Source organism: Astatotilapia calliptera, chromosome 6, assembly GCF_900246225.1.
Source record: "Astatotilapia calliptera chromosome 6, fAstCal1.2, whole genome shotgun sequence".
Taxonomy (NCBI): Eukaryota; Metazoa; Chordata; class Actinopteri; order Cichliformes; family Cichlidae; genus Astatotilapia; species Astatotilapia calliptera.
In genome coordinates, this window is record NC_039307.1 from 24,530,990 (window position 1) to 24,553,489 (window position 22,500).

At 44.5% G+C, this 22,500-nt stretch overlaps 1 protein-coding gene across 3 annotated transcripts in view; it reads left to right on the top strand.

Annotated features, from left to right (window-relative positions):
- Positions 1-22,500, top strand: part of cntln (centlein, centrosomal protein) — a 92,980-nt gene that overhangs the window by 43,904 nt on the left and 26,576 nt on the right. For all 3 annotated transcript variants that reach the window (XM_026171264.1, XM_026171265.1, XM_026171266.1), the window contains 8 exons: positions 1,289-1,389; positions 8,206-8,303; positions 9,203-9,732; positions 13,255-13,336; positions 15,323-15,404; positions 15,750-16,018; positions 19,341-19,562; positions 20,948-21,045. In XM_026171264.1, the coding sequence (XP_026027049.1) occupies positions 1,289-1,389; positions 8,206-8,303; positions 9,203-9,732; positions 13,255-13,336; positions 15,323-15,404; positions 15,750-16,018; positions 19,341-19,562; positions 20,948-21,045 (1,482 nt within the window). The remainder of the gene's footprint in view (positions 1-1,288; positions 1,390-8,205; positions 8,304-9,202; positions 9,733-13,254; positions 13,337-15,322; positions 15,405-15,749; positions 16,019-19,340; positions 19,563-20,947; positions 21,046-22,500) is intronic.

A 22,500-nucleotide genomic window follows, 5' to 3' on the forward strand; every position in this document is an offset into this window, starting at 1 on the left:
GGAGGAAGACCTGCCTTTGTAATGAGGTTAACTGAGGGAAGAATGCCACTATAGTAGGAGCTTGTTTCTAGTGTTTCTCTTTGACTCTGTGGAGCAAAGGGGAGGGAAATTAGGTGTGTGTTTCAGGTGTGGTTGTCTCAGTGGGTTTGTGTGTATCCTCAGTAGACTTCAGTTGGGGTCCTAATAATAACTTGAAAGTGCAAAGTCTAGAGCATGGCTCCACATAATTAGCCTTTAGCAGGAATCAAGCTAATTGCAGAGAGGTAATTGGGCACACTTTACAGTCTGTTTGTCTGCCGTGATACACACAAACACCCACAGTTACACACTGTACTTTCCCACCTTGGCGTTTCATGTTGCTTGTCACTTTGATTTCCAGATGAATTAAAAAGCATTTTAATTAGTTGATTTCTTCGCCGTGTCATCTTTTTTTTTTCCTTGGGAACAGAAGCCAGCAGATAAGATTCGAGTTAAAAAGTCCATTAAAAGTTTCTACATTAATGGCTTCCACAGTGGAATTGAGAGTAAAAGATTCTCATCACACAGTTCTTGTGTTGATTGTTTTTTTGCGTTTCTTTGTTACTCCTTTCATATTTTACTGTTCTACAGCCACAAACCTTTGGAAATAAATGTTGTGCAACTTTACTCATTTTGGGAAACTGAAAATGATGTTCAAAATTGTTGGTTGGTTTTAGTTTTTATGATTATGCTACTAAGTAAAGAAGAAATGCAATTGTCAAATTTCAAATTCTATGATATTATCGCTGTGTGACCTTTTGACATGTGCACTGACCTTGAATTTGACCTTCCTAGTAGCAGGAGATCTGTAATACTGCAAAGTGAACTTAGAATTTTTTAAAGCAAATTGAAATATCCCAGCAGTTTTCATTTTCTTTCACAATATGCTGTTGAAAATAGGAGTGGGCGATATAGGAAAAAAAAATTCTGAATAACGTATCGGTGATTCCAGCTGGCAATTTATTAATGCAAACACAGCATTATACACAATTTAAACTCAACTAAACAATAAACATAGGTGTAATACATATATATATATATATATATTTTTTTTTTTATTTAAAAAAATATTAAATATCTCACAAACAGTAGCCAATCAGCTATTTCATACGTCATATCTGGACTCAGTACATCAAAATCTATCAAAAAGAAATAAAACATTTTATCTCTGAAGCACACGTCTGAAAAATGATTAACCAGTGTTTCAAAAAACATAGATTTGACTTAGCAAACTTTGTTTGAAGGAAATTTGATGTTGTGTTTAATGCAGAGCTGGCTTGGAAGAAGAGCTTGACATGCTGCGAGTCCAGGCTGCTATGGACCGGGCCACAGTAAAGGAACTCCACCTCTGTCTTGCAAACAAACACCAAGGTGAGCATTTTCCTTCACACTAGTTCTTCTTTTTGTCAGGGAGTGCCTTAAAAATTACAAAATAATGTTTTTCTCTTTGGTCTTTATTAATTTGAATGCATGTTTTAATTTGTCTGAAAATAATGAAACTAAACTGAATTCTACGCAGTTATTCTGTTTTTAATTTTAAGCTCATTTTGTTTGCAATGCTACTTCTTCTTCTTCTTCTTTTTTTTCTCTTTTTTTTTAATTAAGCACTGGTCTGGTCAGGGCCATGTGCATTACTGCGCGGATTTAATAAGACTACTCCCAGGAGAATTCATAGGACAACTCAATTAAGACTTGATCAACTCCTGGTAAATTGATTAGGACATCAAGTGTGGTGTCCATCTTGTCTGCATGTATTATTCCTGGTGTTAAAAATTACATCCCTTTTAATCCAATCTGCTGCTTTGTCAGATGCTGACCACTGCAACCAGTGACCTTAATTAACTAGTTCAATAACAGATCTGTTCTATATCACTTTAATTTTCTTCACAGCCAATGATGGTGTCTGGTGAAGATGCAAGCATGTGATTTAAAGGATTGCACTAATTAAAATAGTGGCTCGACTTCTGTTGACAGTCTAGTTAGGAATATGAGAAAGCAGCCTCTGTTGAAAGGACATGCTTGGCTTTACATTTTGTCAGGGAAGAATCCCTTAACTTTGAAGGAGTGTGGTCTCAGCAATAGATAGGCATCTGTGTTTTCTGATTTGGTATAGTTTTAATACAGATTATGAACATGTCTGCTGTTTTGCAGTTCAAATAAGGTTACACCATTGTGGCAACATTCAGAATATTTCATATTAAATCTAGACTGAACTGAGTATATTTGGAGTCAGTTGGACATAAAGTCAAGACTCTTAAGAGGAAATTATGGATGGCCATAAGATTTACTCCTGAGGAACCGCTTTGACCCGATCAAAAAGATGCAAGGTTCAGTCGCTCACACCAGGATCACACTAACGAAAGACAGCAGATGAAAGGAACGGAGTCTTTGTGCTGCTTCCTATGAGGAGACACGGGAGGGATGTTAATGTATGCTGCAGTGCCAGAACCTCCTTCAACAGTGGGTGACTAGGGAGCCACCACGTCTTCTTATCAAGGTAGTGCTGAGGTGCCAACTCCCATGCCACCAGTGCTGGAGCTGGATAATTGTCTCCCAACCTGGTTATGTACCCAGCGAACACAGCAGCCCTCCTGTCCTATTTGGTGCTCTGTCTGATTGAATGTGACATGTAGGGAAGACAAAAGGGCAGGCTAATTCAAAGTAACAAACTTCCCTGGGCAAAGCATCAATGCAAAGCAAGGGAGCAGCAGCTCTTTACAACATGACCCTCTCTCTTTTTCCTCTCTGCTTCTGTGGCCGCTTTTTTCCCCTCAACTCGTTCTCCAAAAGATCAAGTGACCTAAAAAGTCAAGGTCCTGAATATTTAATGCTTCCAGCCTCATTGTACAAATTATTTTGGTCATCCCGTCAGGAATGTTTAAATAGGAAAGAAAGAAAAGCAGAATGTTTTGTATTGTTCTCTTTCAAACATTCGTTTCGGTGTCTCACTATGGGGAACACTCTCTCAGCGTTGTCCTCAGAAGCCTCTATATCATTACTCCAGCCAGCATTGGCTGGCAGTCGTGACGCTTGCGTCAGGGAGGGGCCACCCTCCTCCCTATAAAAGGGTGTGACGCAGCATCACCCATCATTCAATTTCCTCTTCTCGCTTCTTAGAAACCTCATCTCTCCTGACTAGCTTAACTGTCCATGCGAGCAAGCTAACACCTTGGTCACCGGGCGCTAGCACGGTTCGCGTTTCGAGTCGCTTGCTCATCACCACAGAGCCAGGTCGGAGAGTGTGTTACCTGCCACCACGCACCTAGCACAACAGCTAGCTGACCAAGCTAACAGTTTTTTGCTACACACGGTCACCAAGCCAGGTAGCACAAGCGCTAGCCACCACACTAGCTAGGTCATACTAGCTCACCATAGCTATCCGACCGAGAGAAAAGAAAAAAAAAAAAAAGATCAGCGTTAGCCGTCCAGCCAATTCCAAGCTAGCTCCACCAAGCTTCCTTAATATGGCAGACTGCAAACCACTGACCAGAATTTGCCCCTGCGGTTGCAAAATCTCAGGTTCAGATACACATGACGCGTGTGTGATGTGCCTCGGGCTGCAACATGCCCAAACGGCTATTTCCACACCGGGTTCATGCGAACACTGCGCTTGCTTCACCCTAAAAAGTCTTCGCCGAAGGCTAGCCCGCCAGGCTAGCCTGTCAAAGAAGGACCCAATGCTGTCTCCAATCGGCCCACCGATGGAGCACACTGAGTCAGCCACACCAGGCACCAGCTGGGGCGACGAGATGGATATCGTCCTCCCACTGGCGGATGATGCCGAGGTCAGCTGCGAAGCTATGTTGTCTGATTCCCTCGAGGCTAATGATGAGCTACTCAGCGAATCCTCTGAGGGAGCGTCGGAACATCTTGTCTCGGACGAGCATGACAACGTTTTCTTTGCCCCCTCTTCTGCGACACAAGGGGCCGATTGTGATAACCCCGGCACACAGTCCCGCGGCATGGAGCTATTTGACGTTGCAAAACGGGCAGCTGAAAAGCTGGCGATCCCATGGCCCGCGGTGACAACGGAGACCTCCACCTCACGATACGAGGGTAAAAGGCTCCCCAAAGTGAAGTGCACTACTAAGCAGATACTGCCGCTTTTCCCCGAATGCGTGGACGAGGTTTCCATGTCATCTGGTCCGTCCCTGCCCTCCAAGGCCAAACGCCTGCAGTCCTCCCTGGCTGACAAGGCGTGTAAATCAGTTGCCACCACCGTGAGGGCATTGAACGCCTCATCGCTCCTGCTAGCCTACTCGGCGGAGCTCCAGGACCAGACTGCTGCGAACCTGGATGCTAGCAAGCTGTGGGAAGAGCTGGGCATTGTTACGGACCAGTGTCTCCACCTCACTAGAGCAGCAGTACAAGCGGCGGGCAGAGCTCTCAGCATCATCGTCCTACAGGAGAGGGCCAGATGGCTGAACTTGTCGGAGCTTTCAGATGGAGAAAAACGTGACATTCTGGATGAAAGCATCGACCCCGCTGGCCTTTTCGGGACCGCTACTCAGTTCGAGAAGAAAAAGAACAAGGGAGAGGCCCTGCAGCTGTGTCTCCCTCGGAAGACCCCCCTCCTCCCAGTTGCCGAATGTTCGCTCAGGTCACCAGCCGGCGTGCCGATGTTTAGAATCCCTCGCCGCCCAGCCCCACAGGTTGCAGCCCAGGGTCCCCTAGGATCGCAGAACCCTAAGACCCACTGGCCCAGGAAACATGTCCCGCCTGCTGCCGCTCAGGGTGCCCCACCACCAGCCAAGAAGTCGGACCGCAAAAAGAAGCGGACTGCCTAACATCCCCCACGGGGAGATCGGAGCCGGACCAGCCCGGGCTCCAAGTCCATTCGGAGAAGTGTGTTCTGCCTCCACCTTTCAGCGCCTGGGACTCGAGTTGGATCTCACAGAGCGCATTTCAACAAAGAGACGACGAGACACTGTTCAGCTGAATCAAGCATGTCACACAAAAACACACTGTTTATTAAAAATTTACCCATTGCATCCAGGCATGTTGCCAAGGGCACGGGAAAAATGTGTGAAAAACACAGAGTATGTTGAAAAACATAATGCCCCCACGCACCCAGACACCACCGGGGTCGATTCCCTCAGTGGTGTCCGGCCCCACGAGCGCTGGTCAAGCGCAGGCCGCCCGCGCATGCGCAGTCGGGTCTGGCCCGCAGGACCAGTTTCCGCCACAAGAGGGAGCCAAAGCTCCGTCTACTGTGGAGTGCCTGTCTTTGGGGCCGCTGTCAGCAAGACTAGAGAGATGGCGAGCTCTCGCTGCGCCAGAATGGGTTGTGAGGACATTAGGGTGAGGCTATCGTTTACAATTCGCAACCACCCCTCCCAGATTTCACAGAGTGATTTTCTCTCTTGCAAAAGGCGAATCAGCCAGGATCCTGCAAGAAGAAATAACTACCTTGCTATCAAAGGGAGCAGTACGAGAAATACCCCAGGAGCAGAGCCAATGCGGCTTTTACTCAAAGTATTTTCCCGTAGGCCCAAGAAGGGAGGGGGACTGCGTCCGATACTGGACCTACGGGCTCTGAATCAGCATCTGAGGTCATACAAATTCAGGATGTTGACGACCACCACTCTGCTGCATGTAGTGCGCCCAGGCGATTGGTTTACATCAATAGACCTGAAGGACGCATATTTTCACATCCCTATTTACCCGCCTCACAGAAAATTCCTGCGCTTTGCGGGCGGGTTACGGTCCCGTCCTTTGCACATGCTGGCTCGCAGACTGATAATGTGGATCAGCATCAATCTGTTGTCACTGAGAGCTACTCACATTCCAGGAGCTCTGAACTTGGGAGCAGACTTAATGTCCAGGGGAAACCCGCAGTACGGGGACTGGACCGTGCACCCACATGTGGTGACCCAAATCTGGACCCGCTTTGGCCACCCACAGGTCGATCTGTTTGCCTCGAGGGAGAACGCTCAGTGTCCACTGTATTTCTCCCAGAGGGACCAGGAGGCTCCACTAGGGGTAGCTCACAACTGGCCACAAGCTCTGCTTTATGCGTTCCCTCCACTGGCCTTAATTTTTCCCACTCTAACCAGAGTGAGAGAGAGAGGGCTAACAATGATATTGATCGCCCCAAGGTGGACGAGGTCCCATTGGTTAGCGGAGATTATGCCCGTCTTGTGGAGCGAACCTTGGGCTCTCCCTCTCCGACGAGAACTAGTCTCCCAAGCCAGGGGGGAGATTTTTCACCCTCACCCCGAGCTCCTCGCCCTGTGGGCTTGGCCCGTGAGAGGTTGAATCTGAGTACAGCAGGACTCCCCAGGGGTGTTATAGCCACTATACAGAGTGTTAGAGCCCTCTCCACAAGATCATAGTATGAGAACAAGTGGAGGGTATTTGAGGAATGGTGTGGAAAGTCTCTCCTTTCTCCAAGAACTGTTAGATAAAGGAAAGGCCTTTTCCACAATTAAAGTATATCTAGCAGCCATTTAAGCCTGCCATGTGGGCTTCGTGGATGGCCCAGTGAGCCATCACCTGCTAGTCTGCCGTTTCATGAAAGGGGCACAACGGCTCCACCCAGTGTCTAAACCTCTCGTTCCCACGTGGGATTTATCCCTGGTGCTGGGGGCAGTTTCACAGCCACCATTTGAACCACTAAACCAGGTGGAAATAAAAATCCTGTCTTTGAAAACTGCATTGCTCCTGGCTCTCGCATCTGCGAAACGTGTCAGTGATATTCATGCGCTGTCAGTACACAAAGAGTGCACCTGATTCACGCGGGATAACTCTAGAGTCACACTCAGGCCAAATCCGGCCTTTGTGCCCAAAAATCCTTATCTCCAATGCATCCCATTGGAGCTGGAAATTTTTTGCCCTCCTCCTTTCTTGTCCCCTGAACAGGAGCGCCTACATGCTCTCTGTCCAGTTAGGGCTTTATGTACCTATAGAGAGAGAACGAAGGCTTTCAGGAGGTCGGATCAGCTGTTTGTTTCCTGGGCTAAACCACATCTTGGCAAGCCCGTTAGCAAACAACGCATTTCCCACTGGATTGTTGAGGCGATCCAATTGGCTTATTCCAGCTTCTTCTCCCCCCCGACTAGAGGGATGGCAACCTCTTGGGCCCTTTTTAGGGGCGTCTCTATAGAAGAGATATGTGCAGTGGCGAGCTGGGCTTCACCTTTGACCTTTGCAAGGTTTTACAGGTTGGATGTCACTGCACCAACTCTAGCCCACACTGTGGGGCCCCACGAGACCTCCTAAGTGGGCAGTCAGTCGTTCAGATGGGCTTATCTGGCAATACGGGAGTCTGCATATCCCATAGTGAGACACCGAAACTAATGTTTGAAAGAGAACTTGAGGTTACTCTACTCCGTAACCCCTGTTCTCTGATAACATGAGTGAAGTGTCTCACCAGATCACCAGTAATGATATAGAGGCTTCTGAGGACAACGCTGAGAGAGCGTTCCCCATAGTGAGACACCTCACTCATGTTATCAGAGAACGGGGGTTACGGAATAGAGTAACCTCAAGTTTTGTGTTGCCCTTCGCATATACGTAGGCAGGGAAGTTGTTTGTACTTCAGCAGGTAGATACTGGGTAGGTAGCAGTGACAGAGGTCTGTTAGATTGTGTTAGATGTGTTCATGAATACACATGCATCAAATGCCTAGGCACTTGCACTCTTGCATGCTTTCTGTTGTTATCATAAAGTCTAAATCATATGTTTGCCAGGGCCACTATTGAATTTCCCAGAATAAAGCTGCATGTTTGTCTGTGGAGATTAGAAGTCCTTTGGGGAAACACAGTGGACTACAAAGCAGTGCAGCCTGGGGCTGTGTATTCACAAGGGATTCAAGCACTTCTCTTCGTTTGTTTTAGGTCCCCAGAGAGAGGTTGCATATAGTATACACCCGCCTGCACTTCTGAGCCCTGTTTTCCTATTTCCCGGTGGACTATTAAATAAAACACCTTTCTATTAATCTGAAGTTAAAGGGCTGTGTAAGATTTTTGAAACCAAAGGTGTTTTTTGCAGTGAAAATTCCAAGTCCACATGAAAACAGCGTTAGGGATTTTTCAGATTTGATTGACAAAAAGGAAAAAAGGAAGGAAATTAGACCTTACTAATGCTAATTGATTTAAATGTACCCTTTTTATAATTATTCTATTGATTGAGCAGCTTGAATTTGACACAAAGTGTCACAATAGCGAGCTTTGTTCTTCTTTGCAGAATTACTTCACAAAATGGTTGAGGAGCACCAGGTCAAAAGCAGCACTCCGAAAAAGCCTTCTCTTCTTTCAGGTCGAATGGAGCAGTTATTGAAAAAGGTACAGCACTATGCCGTCATGGGGTGTTCTTTGTCACTGCCTATAAAGGAAATCCAACACAGCCATAAGTTCAGCATGGCAGCTCTCAGAAATTTTTGATTTTGCTCTTTCAAGGATAGTTTAACGGTGTTCGTATGCATTGGAGAAGGGTCATGTAGTAATTTCCAAGCACAGTATCAACTAGACAGTCTATAAATTGCCAAATATAATTTGTGTATCCCAGAAAATACTAGTTGATTTAACGTAGATTTCATAGGTTTGGAGGCATGTTTTACGCTCACACTCACACACACATTTAAAACCCTGCTTGCATGAGCTTATATGTTCCCCCACCCCTTCAGCTTTCATGGCAGTAAATCATCAGGAGTGGGGATAGCCGTCTAATTTTGTTTGAAGGGTACCAGGCTTCACCAGCAGGCAGAGAGAGAACCAAATAAAAGGGAAAAATTGCCTGGAGGCACAAACCCAGCAGGCATCCACTGTTCTCTTAAACAGTCTCCACCAAAGATCTAACAAATAGACTAAGTGCTCATGGTTGCAGCGTAGTTAAAGGTGATCAGGGTAACGGGGTGCAAGTCAGATGTCCATAACCGTGTTTGACTGGGGACGACGGTATTGCTCCCCTCTCCGCCCCCCACCCACACAGCAAACTGTAATTACGCACTTGGGAAAATATCAGTGGAGAGGAAAACTAGTAAATCACGATATGGTCTTTCTCATTGAATCTTACTAATATTAATACTATAGAGCAGGTTGTTATTTTGTCACTAGCAGTCCAAGAATAAGTATTTCTGGGGGGTTTTAAAAACGAAAAAAAAAAAAAAAAAACTACAGATATATAAGCCAAAATTGATTATTTTGTAGCACAGAAGCCCCATGTATGTTTTTTTTCTTTTCAGATTGATCAACTGGAGCAAAGAATGATAAGCATGGAGGAGCAGACAGAAAGGCTGAAAGATGAAAAAGAGCAGCTACTCGAAGTCAACGAAGACTTGGCCCACAACTGCCGCAAACTCCAAGCCTCTTTGGATCATCAAAGAACTCAAGAAGCTGCTCGTGAAAAGGCAGCCCATGCGCAGGCCGTGGCTCAGGAGGAGCAGCACTGTAGTGAGGTCAAGGCTCTAGAAGTACAGCTGGCCTCATCTCAGAAAGAGGCTACAAAGCTTCATCAGCAGTTGCTGAAGCTGAGACAGGAGCTGGGGATTCTCAGAGCAGCTAAGGACTTCTATAGAAATCGTGCTGCAGGACCGATGCGGGCAGGTGGGATCGCTAACAGCATTAGCAGCAAGGTCAAATTCAAAACAACCAGGCACAGAGGTCTGCTACGGCAGCGCAGCCACCAAAGAGTCAGCGCCAATCAAGCCATCAGCTGGCAAGGGCCAAGCTCCAGTGCCGCTAAAGACGAGTGGGAGGACATGAGCGTAGAAAGGTAATGATACACATGCACGCGCACTGACGCACATATTCTCACACACCCCCTCTCATTATTTTTAGGTGTTTGGGCAGAGAGGATGGGCTGGCTGAATAGTTGGGGGGGGGGGACAACGTGCATTTGCAAAGCGTAAGCAAATGGGTGATTGAATTTCATTGTCTGTCTAGTTGGTATTCAGGAGCCAAAAGAAGAATGTGAGCAAGAATGATAGAGAGAAGGAGAGAGGAGGGGGGGAAACTACTGTCAGATCCTTTGAAATATCATGGGACGCCTCGCTTGGAGCTTATTGACTGAAATTTGCATGCAAAATTAGCCACCTCTCTACACAAAGTTGAACCGATGCCAGAAAAGCCCAGGGATAAGGGGCCGCCAAAGCCTTGATACCTTCCAGTGATGCCATTTTCATGCACTAGTCACGCTACCCCGAAATTGACAGTTTGGCAGTTTGATTTAATTTACTCGTTCTTTGCATATTTACTACCCCCCATCGACAGCACTAAGGATCCCCCTGCAAGGACCCAGTCCACCCCCTCCTCCCAAACACACACACACAGACACACTCCTATATGAAGCCCACCTTGCGTCTAGTTATGTTAGTTATCTTGTGGCATGTCGGTTCACAAATGTATGTGTGTGTGTGTGCTGCTCTTTTTTTCCTCCAGCCCCCCCTTGCCCCCTCCCAACACACACACATAGACATACACACATACGCTTCCTTTCCATCCCACACTCCTCTCCTTAGCTCCTCGCCTTAATTTGGTTAGATGAATTTTGAATGACCCTACTCGGATCAGTACCAGATGTCTACAAGCTGTTTAACACCCTCTAAATTAAGAACCATCGACAGTAATTATTTCATGTATGTTTTATGCAAAAAAGCCACTGAGCCAACATCTATTGAGTGATGGCTGAAATGATTTGATTTCAAACACTCGCTGATATTTATTTCCCTTCTCTTTCTCTCCCGGTATGCCTTGCTCTACACGCTCTCTAGCTCAGCCCTCCTAACTCACTACCTCTTCACCGACTAATTCATCAGACTCTAATCCACCCCAGCTCTATCCGCATGAGGCCGTTTAACGGGGACTGGGTGCAGCTATGCCCTGCTTTCCTAATACCACTCCATGTGGCTAATAAGCAGCAGTCTAATAAACGCTTTACCTGAGAGGAGGATCTAAGTGGATTTTTGAAGAAGGGGCCTAAACTGAGATGTTGTCTTATTTAAGGCACCTGTCAACTGATTTGCTACTGTAAAGCCTTCTGTGCCTCGTATCTTCTAGGGGTCCTCTTCACAAATGCTGTCTATGTCTGGTTGACATTCCTGGAAGGTACAGTATTTCTGCCTAAGGAGCTTTGGCCTAAATAGCACCAAATAAAGATGTCAGATTCGTTAAGGCTACTGACAAGTCTTTGTTTTTTTTTTTCCCCCACCTTATTTTTCTCGCTGCCTCTGGCACCTGCTCTCAAGTTTTGAACTGCTAGAGGCAGCTGACCAATTTAAGCAGATCAGCAGTTTTGCTGCTAAGCAGGAAAGAAAAAGAGCAAGCAGGTATCAGACTCAGTACATTTCGGATGATTGGGCCACAAATTATGGATAAGGATAATATCAAAGATGGCAAACATTAATTTTCTCTCAAGGTACCAGAGTTTAAAAACGCTACTGGAGGGATTTGCTGTGATTGAGAACATAAGAGAACATTCCTTTAAATAAAACAGTAGCATAAGAGTAGATCAGGGATGTCAAACATAAGGCTCGGAGGCCAGAATTGGTCCGGCATATAATGTGGCCCACCGGACGGCTTTGAAGAATGTGAAGAGGAGGATCAATTTTGCCATTTTTTTTACTGTATTTTCAGACGTTTTACAGCTTTTCATCCTGACAAAGAAATCACCCATAGCCATTCACACAACACCAAAATAATTAATTAATAGTCCCTGTTCTTTCACTACCTGCTAAATAATCATTTTAAAGACAATTTTAAAGAACAGTAGTAATTATTATTAAAAGAGCATTTTCTGTGAATTAACAAAAACTTTGTTTTATAATAACAGGATATTCTGGGCATGGGCTACATATTTATTTAAGCCCAAAGAGTAGTGCTTACAGATTTATTTTAATACTGTTGAGATTGCACTTCTTTTTCTTATATTAAAATATTACCTGGATTAAATGTGTAGTTGAATATGCTTACTGTGACAGAAAGGGGAATTTCACTAGTTTGGCCTACTTAAGATCAAAGCCTGTATGTGGCTCACAATGTAAAATGAATTTGACATCCTTGGAGTAGACAAAGCTAATCTTGGGTCTTAAAAACGTACAAGTGCCTTAGAAAATACATTATTCCTAAAGGCCAGCAGGAGGCGATTGCTCTGATTGCAAAAAGAAGTCCAATTGTCTCTCTGGATTCATGAGCACAGTAAATTTTTTATGGTTCACATCCAAAATTAACATGATGGTCATTTTGTAAAATACAGCCCCATGTAGAGTAAGACAGACCAGCAGAGTATGCTTTAGGCTGTGCCTACCTGCCTGTGATTGACAGGTTACTACTGTAGGGGCATGCATACTGTATCTGCTCAGTTCTCGGTGAGATCCACCCCTTACACCCCTTGGATGCTCTCATTTCCTCAGTGTAAGCATCTGCTGTCATTATGTTTCTACATAACAGGTTATCTGTATTTGCTCCACACAGGTTTGGACTCAGCATGTAAAAGCTTAGACATGTCCTCACATATAGAGTGGAAGCACCATGTACTGTAAATATATATATGGTGTGTCTTAAAGAGGAACTAGGGAACAACTAGTTAGACTGCAGACACAATTAAGAACTCCATTAATAATACTAAATTTAAGTTGGATCTATTTGCTGTCATCACCAAGTCGATGCACGCAACCCTGGTGTTAGTGTTGGTGATTCGTAATCTTTAGCAAAGTCCCTGCGCCCCTTCCAGGCTGGTTTTAACCCTAACTAGCCCCCAGGCTTGTCATGTTCCAGTTAGATCCTCTCTCTGTGGTCTTTACCTCCACTGCTTCTCCCAGACCCCACCTTAATAAACCCGCCAGCGTAAATGTCACTGGCTTCCACCTTCACGTCAAAGGTCACTGTCAATAAACCTGTGTGCATGTGTGTGTGTGTCTCTCAGGAAGCCCTTACCGTGCGTCCATCAGATGCAACTTTGCTTGGCTCCGCTCAGCCGTGCCTCTCACACATGTCTGTCACACACAGAGGGCTAATGAAGGCCACAGCCGCTCTCATACATGTTGATGCATTCACAAACAGCACCAGACACTGCAGCTTTTCACTTAATTTACACACACATTTACACTTCCAGCTCAGAAATTGGATGGGACATTGATTTTCTGTTTGAAGGAGGGGGCCGAGATGCACATATTTTTGCTTGATGTCAACTAAATCAACCATAAAAGGTAAATTGGATTTTTGTCCAAGGGTGGTACTTTCAGAACCAGGGTTGTCGGTTCAACTTCTAGTCTGTAATAGACTTCACCTTTCTCTACAGTGACAGTGCAGAGGAGTACTCGGACAGTCTCAACAGCCTGCCCTCGGGGACGGTGCCTCACAGACAGCACACTAATAGACAGGTTGGTCTGCCCTTGTCTTTTAATTGTTTTTGGACTTAAAAAAGGAATAAAGATACAGTTAGAAGTAAGCATCAGCTGTTTCCTGCTCACTGCTTTTTTTGTACAGATTAACATTTTACTTGGGTTTGTGTGAATATTCAGCCTTTAAATGAAACTGCCTACAAGTGAATTCAATTAATGAAGGTCTTAGTATACAATGTCTCCTTGGTCCTAAATATGAGTGTAAATTTCAGCATATTTTTAATAATTCTCTCAGACAAGCTTGTCATTTCTTTACGTAGTCTTCAGGAATAGTTCTCCAGGCCTCTTGAAGGAGCTCTTTTTTGGACGTTTGCTGTTTAATGTGCATTTCCTGGCTCTGAGGACGACAAACCATGAAAGAGCCTCTACCATGTTTTGCACATGTCTATGGACACCCACTGTTGTACCTCTCTCCTGAGCTCCTCTGTAAATACTGATTAGAGTTTGAACCAACATTTTCAAATTTGTATGTTTTTCGATGGAAAAAAGTAATACTTATCAAATAATATGTAGACGGTGTAGGTAACACTATAGGTAATTCAGAAGTGATCGAAAACTGCAATTCTTCAAATGCCCACTCAAGGGATGTTTTACAAAAGGCTTACAGCCTGATACAAAAAAAGAGTTTTAGTCTATTTCCTCTGTCTGTGACAACAAAGATAGGTATCACCAACATTTAGTTGTACTAAAAAAAACAAAAAAACAAAAACAAACTGTGTATCAGCTAGCTGTTTTTTGTTCTTTTGTTTTGTTTTTGCTAGCCAAAGTTATCATCACTCTTTATTAAATTATTGTTGCATCCTACTTACAAAACTGGCCCTGCAGTTCTAACATTGTGTAATAACTTTGTAACTCCATCCTGAAATAGTAGCCTGCAAAGCAGTGGAGTGACGTCTCAGTGGCTATCCATCCATCTTTTATATACAGTTTAATGTCTGCATAAATAATTCTTAGGGCCTCTGTAACTACTTTTTGTGTTGTTTGAGCCGTGCTGTACTATTCATTTTTATCTGGCTATCGCTTTATGTCTACATTCACAAAGACTTTCCTAGTCTTGTGACTGAGGAAGCCTTTGTGAATGCACACCACGAAATCATTAGGCCTGGACCCTTGCACTTGTCCACATCAAACCTCTTCACAGTGCTACATGGCAGATCCAAACCCTTGAGAGAAAAGTCCGTCAAGAGGAGAGACGAAGAGAGAAAGAGAGGGGCCTTAAAGATGTGCTGCCTCTTCTCTTCTCCTCTTTTTCTCGTTTCAGCAGCACCGAAGCAAAGTAGAAAGTAGAGAAGAGATGGTTGTTGTGAATATAACCTGGGAGCTGTCAGGGCCCTTATCTCAGATCCCCTTTAGTTTCCCCAGTCCTGATCCTCTAAATGTGCCCATCAGCTCCTTCTGGGTTCATCGCTTTGACAGCCCAAGCCCCGCGCAACGTAGTATGTCACAAACCAAAGGGTTCATCTACCCTTTCCTCTCTGCATGCATGATCAAAACTGGCACTGATCAAATCCTACCTGTCCCCCATACAAAGAATGTAGGCAGAGAGCAAGGAGTGAGGTAGGGGGGCCCTTTCTTTGATGTCACTACAAATGATGGTGCAGTTGGGAGTTGTCACGAACACACATGCGTACACACTTTTGCGTACAAACGACTACACTCTCACACACACCCGTCACACCGTAGGAGTGAATCAGGGCTTTCAGTTGGTGATTGAACAAAGGCGGCATTTGCAAGCATCTGTCAGAAGTAATATCTGTGCTGAGAGGTGTTCAAGTTGGAGTCGGTTGAACATGCTCAGGTGAATTATTAAAGCACTGGGTGATTTGTCTCATTGCGTTAAGCTGCGCACACTCTGTGATCATGGTGTCGTTATGAGCTGCATCTTAGGAAGAGCAGCATGTCAACTGTTGTGTTACATTAAACGGCTGCTTTTCTTCATTGTCACTGGGTTTTCTGTTCTTTCAGTCCTACAGGTGGTCGCCGATCTCAAACACAGAAGCACCAGCGGCAGAATCTCACAGAAAACAACCCGACGTTCTGGCCCGAGGTAGCACAAGTTTTCCTTTTGTGAACCCATGCTGGATTACAGAAATCTAATCAACTTTTAATTGAAGCAGATAGAACACTCAGTGTATTTACATGCTGTCGATAAGAAACAAGTATCCGAGAAGTTAACAAGCTTCGTTTTTTCCCCCCATAACTCGGCACATCTGAATTGGTTAAAAATGGAAAATGTTAATTATTCAGGTTGTTAAATCCATCACAGCTTCCACTTTTGCATACACAAAGATGCACGCCTGTTAAATCTCAGCAGTAGCTTCTAAATTGGGATTTTGAGGTTTTCTGTGCACTTGTCAACTCTGAGGCGGCTGCGTGTACTTCCTCCTGTTAGACGATAAACAGCGTGAGCCGTGGGACCGCGGGACAAGAGGAGAGAAAAGTCGGCAGAGGAGGAAGAGGATGCTTGTGAAGACCCAGCGCTGCTCCTCCTCTTCTCTGCAGCAGCGCATCGAGTCTCTACAGCGTCACGTTGACATACTGCGAAGTGCCAGGAAAGATGCTATGCTTTCAGCCAGAGATCTACAAAGGGCCAATGAGATGATCACAGCACAGCTCAACTCCCTCACTGAGAAGCTGTGCAGCAGCAAGCAGCTCACGCAGGTAACTTGGGAAAAGCTGGGAGACGAGTTAAGGGAGACGAGCCAGTTGTAAGTGTTAGGAAGTTTCTCTTTTTTTCCCCCATCTTTGTCTTTCTTTTGTATTTTCTTGGGGCTGAGAGTGAAGCAGTAGCATGCCCTTATCATGCTTAATAAGTGTGGCTGACAGGCCTACCCTTGTCTGTGGAGGTCAGAACCACAGGGCAGTAGAGAGGAGGAGAATCTCACACGCTCTTTCTCTCTCTGACTCTGCCATTGTCTCCTCCTGCTGAATGTTTCAGCGAGCCAGTTCTCCACAACAATCTTTGTCACCAGCAGTTACTTTTCTCCAAATATGAGCAGTCGTGTTCGCAGACGCACACACACACACTCAAGGTGACTACATCCAGTGCCACACACCTTTTAGTTATTTAGTACGTGCCTCCAGGTAAAAAACTCTTAGACTTGGTAAAGAGTGTAAATAAAACACCAAGAGCTTTGGCCCCTAAACAGTATCTTTCCTGCCAGGTGCTCCTTGTACACATCAACTTATGTACATACACAGACACACAAACACACAGACACACACACACAGCAACACCTTGACAGACAGAGTCGTTAATCTGGCAGGCAGAAACTTCTTTTGGTGGATTCAGACACAGCAGCAGCCAGCAAAGGCCCACTGGACTCTTGATTAGGTGTATGTGTTCTTGTCTGTATGTCCGTATATTTACTTTTCACTTACTGTGGAATAGTACCGATGGAGTATATTGCACTTGCACACACGGGCCAGAGTGCAGCCTTCATAGTGTTGCTACCTGGGAAGTGGCCCTTCTGCACCCACCGAGGCATCTGATTGCTGAAGTCCAACGAGACCTTAGACTCAGGCACAGCAGTAAAGGCACACATGTACACACACTGTTGTGTGAATGAGTGGACAGAGAGGGAATTGTTGTCTTCCTGTTTGTTTCCTCTTTCCTCCTGCAGTATTAATGCCACTCCACCTGAGAAAGTTGGAGCCGACTGACTGGCCAAAGCTAGGTCTTGTTGCCCTCTCTGCAAAGGCCAAGAGGTGATGGACTTTGGGCTTGTTCCAACCGGTCCTGGCCAACTCTCTAACTAAAACTCTCTGCTTGTAATTGGCTTAGGACAGCCTCCACAGGGGCCATCATGTGAGAAGTAGCATGGCAGTTTCACAGAAACTTGTTTGTGTTGCTCTGTCTCCTGATCCTTCGCCATTCTGTCCTTCTCTTGTTGCTCCTTTCCTTCCCTCCTTCCATTATTAAGTCATATCTTCTCGTTTTTTTTCCATTCTTGCTTCCCCTCTCCACTTCTGTGTGTTTGGTTGCACGTGAACTCTGGGATGTAAATGTATTCTTAACTGTATTTGTATTTCCTTTCAACAACTACTCAGATTCATGCAATGTATATGATATTTCAGCCTAACTGGAACACGTGGTTTGGTTAAAACTTTTCTTTTTTAGGTTTTCAGTATGATTTCCAGCTATGAAAATAACATTACATTCAATTGCTGATAATGCATCTGGTTATAATGCAATAATGTGCCCAGAGAAACAGGCAGTCAGCTAGATTACAAGAAAAAATTGACGCAGTGTGTAAAAACCTTAAAGTCGCCCTTCAACGTGGCATAACGTAACTTAAAAACTCACAGTGCATCCTACTACAGGCAAGTCTAACTTTTATTGAAATCCTTGAGTATTGCATAGCATCCAACTACAGAATCATTTTGTTGCTTGGATAAGCCTTCCTTAGTCTGTCATCAATTCCACAGATGCTTTACTTTGTGGCACACTGTGTCATCCCCACTCAAAGTGTGGAGTTGCCTTCCCTCCTTTAATGTTTTTGGGGCAGGGATTATCACAGGATTATCTCTACAAATTTAATGAACTAAGAAAGCAAAGCTCCAAACTTTATTTAAATTAATAATTAATAAAACCTATTGCACAAGAAGTCTGGCCAGAAGAATGATTGCGTAATTAAGAAATTGATGCAGTAAGACAATCTTAGTGTTTCAGTGGTTTATTCATGTTTAAAAATTCCTTTTAGCTACTAAAGGAACAGCATCAGTGAGACCACTGCTCACAGGAAAGAGAGACCGGCGTCCTCTCTCCTGGCCTAATGGAGCTACCAGTATATCACGCCTGCCTCAGTGTCATCTCTCACCAGGGCTGAAAATGGCCTGTGAAATCAAAGCTTGTCTTACTGGAAGCCTCATCAATGCCTCTCTTAATTCCTGCACTATTGCCACTGGGGCCACAGCCCCGCTTTTATTTTGTGCTCGTCCTGCTCTCCTCCCACCCTCCCTGTGGATGTGGCATGTGCATCTTCAACAGAGAGAAGGAAACCTAAAACAGGAGGGATTCTATTAAAAGGTGTCAGCCAGCAACCAGATATCAATAACCTCCGTGTATGCGGAGCAGAGAGCAAACCCATGGGATTCTGTGGTTTCACTTGGGTGTGTGCGCACGCCTCGGTGTGTGCTCCAACATTTACCCTATGTGTGGAGCGCATATCTTCATGTATCACGTCTCCTGTTTGTACCATTAACCATTCATGTTTGATATGATACCAAATCAGCTAATTGTGACAGCACTGATTCAAACTCACAGCAATAGGTTTGTGGTCCATACTTTCTTATAAGAAACAACCGGATTTTTGCTTTTCTCCGGCACATGCATGTGGTTTAAAGTTTTTAATCTCACATAGCATTCTGAATCACAGAGTCACTGTAAAGTGTATGCATTCAGTTAGTTGCGTTATTCTTCATCAATCCAGACTCAACTACTGACTAAATACTTGATCTACCTCTTTTCCAAAGTGTGCTGCATGATGGCTATATTATGCATGCCAATTACAGTGAGAATTAGGCTCTATTGACCAGGCAACAGCATCATATGTCTCCTAATTATCATAAAAAAGACGTTTTATCGCAGACAAGATATTAAAGGAGAGCTTGCAGCTTACCCGTGGATAACACATACAGTATTTTAAACAAATTGTGTTTATTCTGTCTTTGCATTTATTATATTTGTGAGGAGTGGATTTAATATAAAGATCTATGTTAGTCAGAGGAACTCTGCCTTCTTACAGCAGTAAATTAGGTTTGCATTATAAGGGAGAAAAAAAAAAGCTTTTGGTTTGATATAAAGCTTATCAGCTCATGTAGCAGTATATCAGTCGCCTGTTACTTTTTCGCCCTCACCATCCAATAACACAAATCTGTGTTTCTTTGTTTTTTTTAATAGCAGTGCACCAAACTTTTGCTTCCAGTTGCGGCATCATCACCAGCCTAGCTAACCAATTCTGTCTGTCGGTCAAACCCGCAGAAGCTGACCTCTGACCTGGCTGGTGTGCAGCAGCAGAAAAAGGTTTTGGAGATGGAGTTGAAGCAGTGGAAGCAGATCAAATTCCCCCCGCAAACTACAATACCACCAACAGCACCAGCGAACGTAGAGTGCTCCTGCCAGTGCAGAACCATACCTGCCCCGGCTAACCCTGCCCTCCAAGCCCTGGAGGCTGAGGTCAAACAACTTCAAGCCAAACTTAAGGTTAGCAGTTCTAGAGTTAATGAATTGCCCTCACGGTTGTGTTTTTTCATTGTGCATGCCTTATGAGGTAAATCTGCTAATAGGAGGATGGTATTAAAGATGTTGTTCTCTTCCAATTTTGTGCACTAAGAAGCTTGAGTGCTCGAGAATACCACGAATAACAAGGAAAACTTTGGGAGTATCAGTGGTAAAGGACTGAAAAAATGTATCTAGAGAAAGACTACTTCCACTTTCTACTGTGCTGTGGTAAATCAGGCAATATGAAAATTTCTTAATTCTTTTGCACTTTTTAGTTGGAATTTTCTGTCTTTCATTCTGTTACTTACCATGTTAACAGTACTGAATTTCACATATATTTACATCACTATTTCTGAGTCACTTTAACATTTCACTGGTTTGAAGCACTTGCCCTCCTCGAGGAGTTTAAAAACTCTCAACAGAAACTCTGTCAAGGTTTTACTTTCAAGTTGTGCTTGATTCTCAAAAAAACAACAAATTCTGGTGCCTTTCAGCTTACACTTAACATCACTTGATATTACGTTTGATTTCAGCGTGAATTAGCATTTCCTGTCATTTGATCTTATTTCGGAGTGCCTGTCAGAAAGATGAGAAATGGGGAATAACAGCAGAGACATGCCCTACATCAGAGGGAATGAGGTGTGAGTGGTACCACAGTATTATCACCCTCTCAGCAGCCTGCTCGTCAGTGTCACCACGCAGATTGCCGCTGTCGTCACACACGCCTGAGAAAGTCATGTCAGGTGACAGCGAAAGGGAGAGGCGAGGGATGCTCCGTGGGGGTGCGTGCGCTGAGCGAGTACATTGTCAAGTGTTTCTACTGGGAGCAGTTCCCACAAGAGACAAGGGCCCTTTAAACCAAAGTGAACTTGCAGGTTCAGATATCCATCATGCTTATAATCAGAAGCCGACCTGTCACCGTGAGCCTTACATCTTTGTTACTCATAAAGAAAAGAGTAAAACACAAAAGGTTATTATTTACAGTTTAATATTCTAGGTTACAGGATGTTTGATCATTAGCAGGTCAATTTATTTATTTTTATTGTTAGTATTCAGTTTTTTTCCCCTTGTTGTACTTGTCTGTTGGTCTTTTTCTTTATTCACATTCCTGACTGAAATAAATTCACCCCTCCAGGTCTATAAATTGTTATTTTTTACTAATTACTCCCCTTATCCACTTTAAATAACACAGTTTTCCTCTTAACCTCTTTTAGCACCTTCCACCCTCCCACTGTAACTATAATGAGGAGGCATGCTGTGTTTGACCTGTCATCAGCTGTGTCGTGAAAACCTTCCCTACCCCCCAGTCACATGCACATTCAGACACATTAACAAACACACACACACACTGTGTGCCCTTCCCCCAGAGTGCAAGTGCGGAGGTCACGAGGCAGGTGGCGGCTAACAAAGCCCTGCGAGGCCAGCTCCAGGAGAAGGAGGACAAACTCTGCCAGCTGCAGGATAAGTTAGTTTCCCACCTTTTGTCTTCATTAGTGCTACTTCCTCCTTTTTGTGTTTCTTACTGTTGTCTGCAGTCCAGCTCGTATTTTTCCTACTTTTCTTTTTTTTTTTTTTTTTTTTATACCTGCAGACCTCTCTGTCTGTCTGTCTCTCAATCTCTCCTTGTCTGCATGTTTGCACATCCTCTGCAGCTCTCATCTGTAGTGTTTGATTCCACCATGTGGCAGCTCTGTTGTCTGCCTCACTTCCCTTATACTGTACATGCTCCTGTGTCTGTGAATCATTTGTGAAATTATGCATGTTATATTGAGCGTGTGTGTGTTGTTTGCGCGTGTGCATGTGAGTGGTTTTTGTGTCATGCGGTGTGGTGTTGCTTACGTGGGTAGCCGATGTGGAATGCTGATCAAAGCAGCGTATTGATTGTTTGCGTGCCGCAGGAGGGACCATTTTGGCCCATGACACTAAAACCCACACAGCATCACTCTGGCCTGTGGGCCACAAGCCCCAGTGAGTTGCATGGTTCACCTACTGTAGCGCCCCGCATGCATTACATAGTCATAATGCATATGGCTATAAACAATTCACTTAGGGAAACAGTCATGGTTTGAACTTACAAGGCACATATCATCACTCTGCATTACGGATCCCATATTTGAACTGAGAAAAACGTACAAAGAACAACTTGGCTTTCCTCCCTCTTGTTCTCTTTGTCTGGTATGCCGTGTCCTCTGCCTGCCATTCTCAATAATGCATCCAGGGCATGTGTACAATCACAGCGGATATGTGTTTGTGTGTGTGACCAAAGCAGCGAGGATCACAGCCAGGCAGAGCAAACATCCCTCAGCTGCGTTTCTGCGACAGCCTCCTCCAGCTCTTGTCACACACTCACTCACGCATACGCACACATAACTTGCCGTATCTTCTAGCCTACCACTCCATTTGCCTCCATGGAGGGACCCCTTCTCAGAATGAAAGACATGTCTAGACGTCTCTGAAATATACATTTCAGCACACACACAGGGAGCAAGGCTGCTTCGCCTAAAAGAAGAGAAGGGGGGGGTAAAAAAAAGAAAAAAAAGAAATGAATTTCAAAGTACACCGGCATGTCCTCAGTCAATATCCGGCACTATGGCCCTGCCTTATTTATGAAGCTGCTTCTTTCATCTTTAGCCCTGTTGTCTATCAGCCACATGAAACGTCCACCCGCACTTTATTCTTAACAACATACACAGAAATGTGCGCTCGCGCTCACTCTTACGAACACGTACTTCAGACCACTGACTGTTATCATTACAATACACGCATGTTTGATGAACAATATTGCCAACAAGCACAGAACAAAGGGAACAAACGTGTGAGTGATCGGGATATAGTTTGAGGCTCTCTTTCTCTCTTTCCACTAACACTCATAAATAGAGATCACACGCTCCAGCAGAAGCTCTATATATCCTTCATTCTT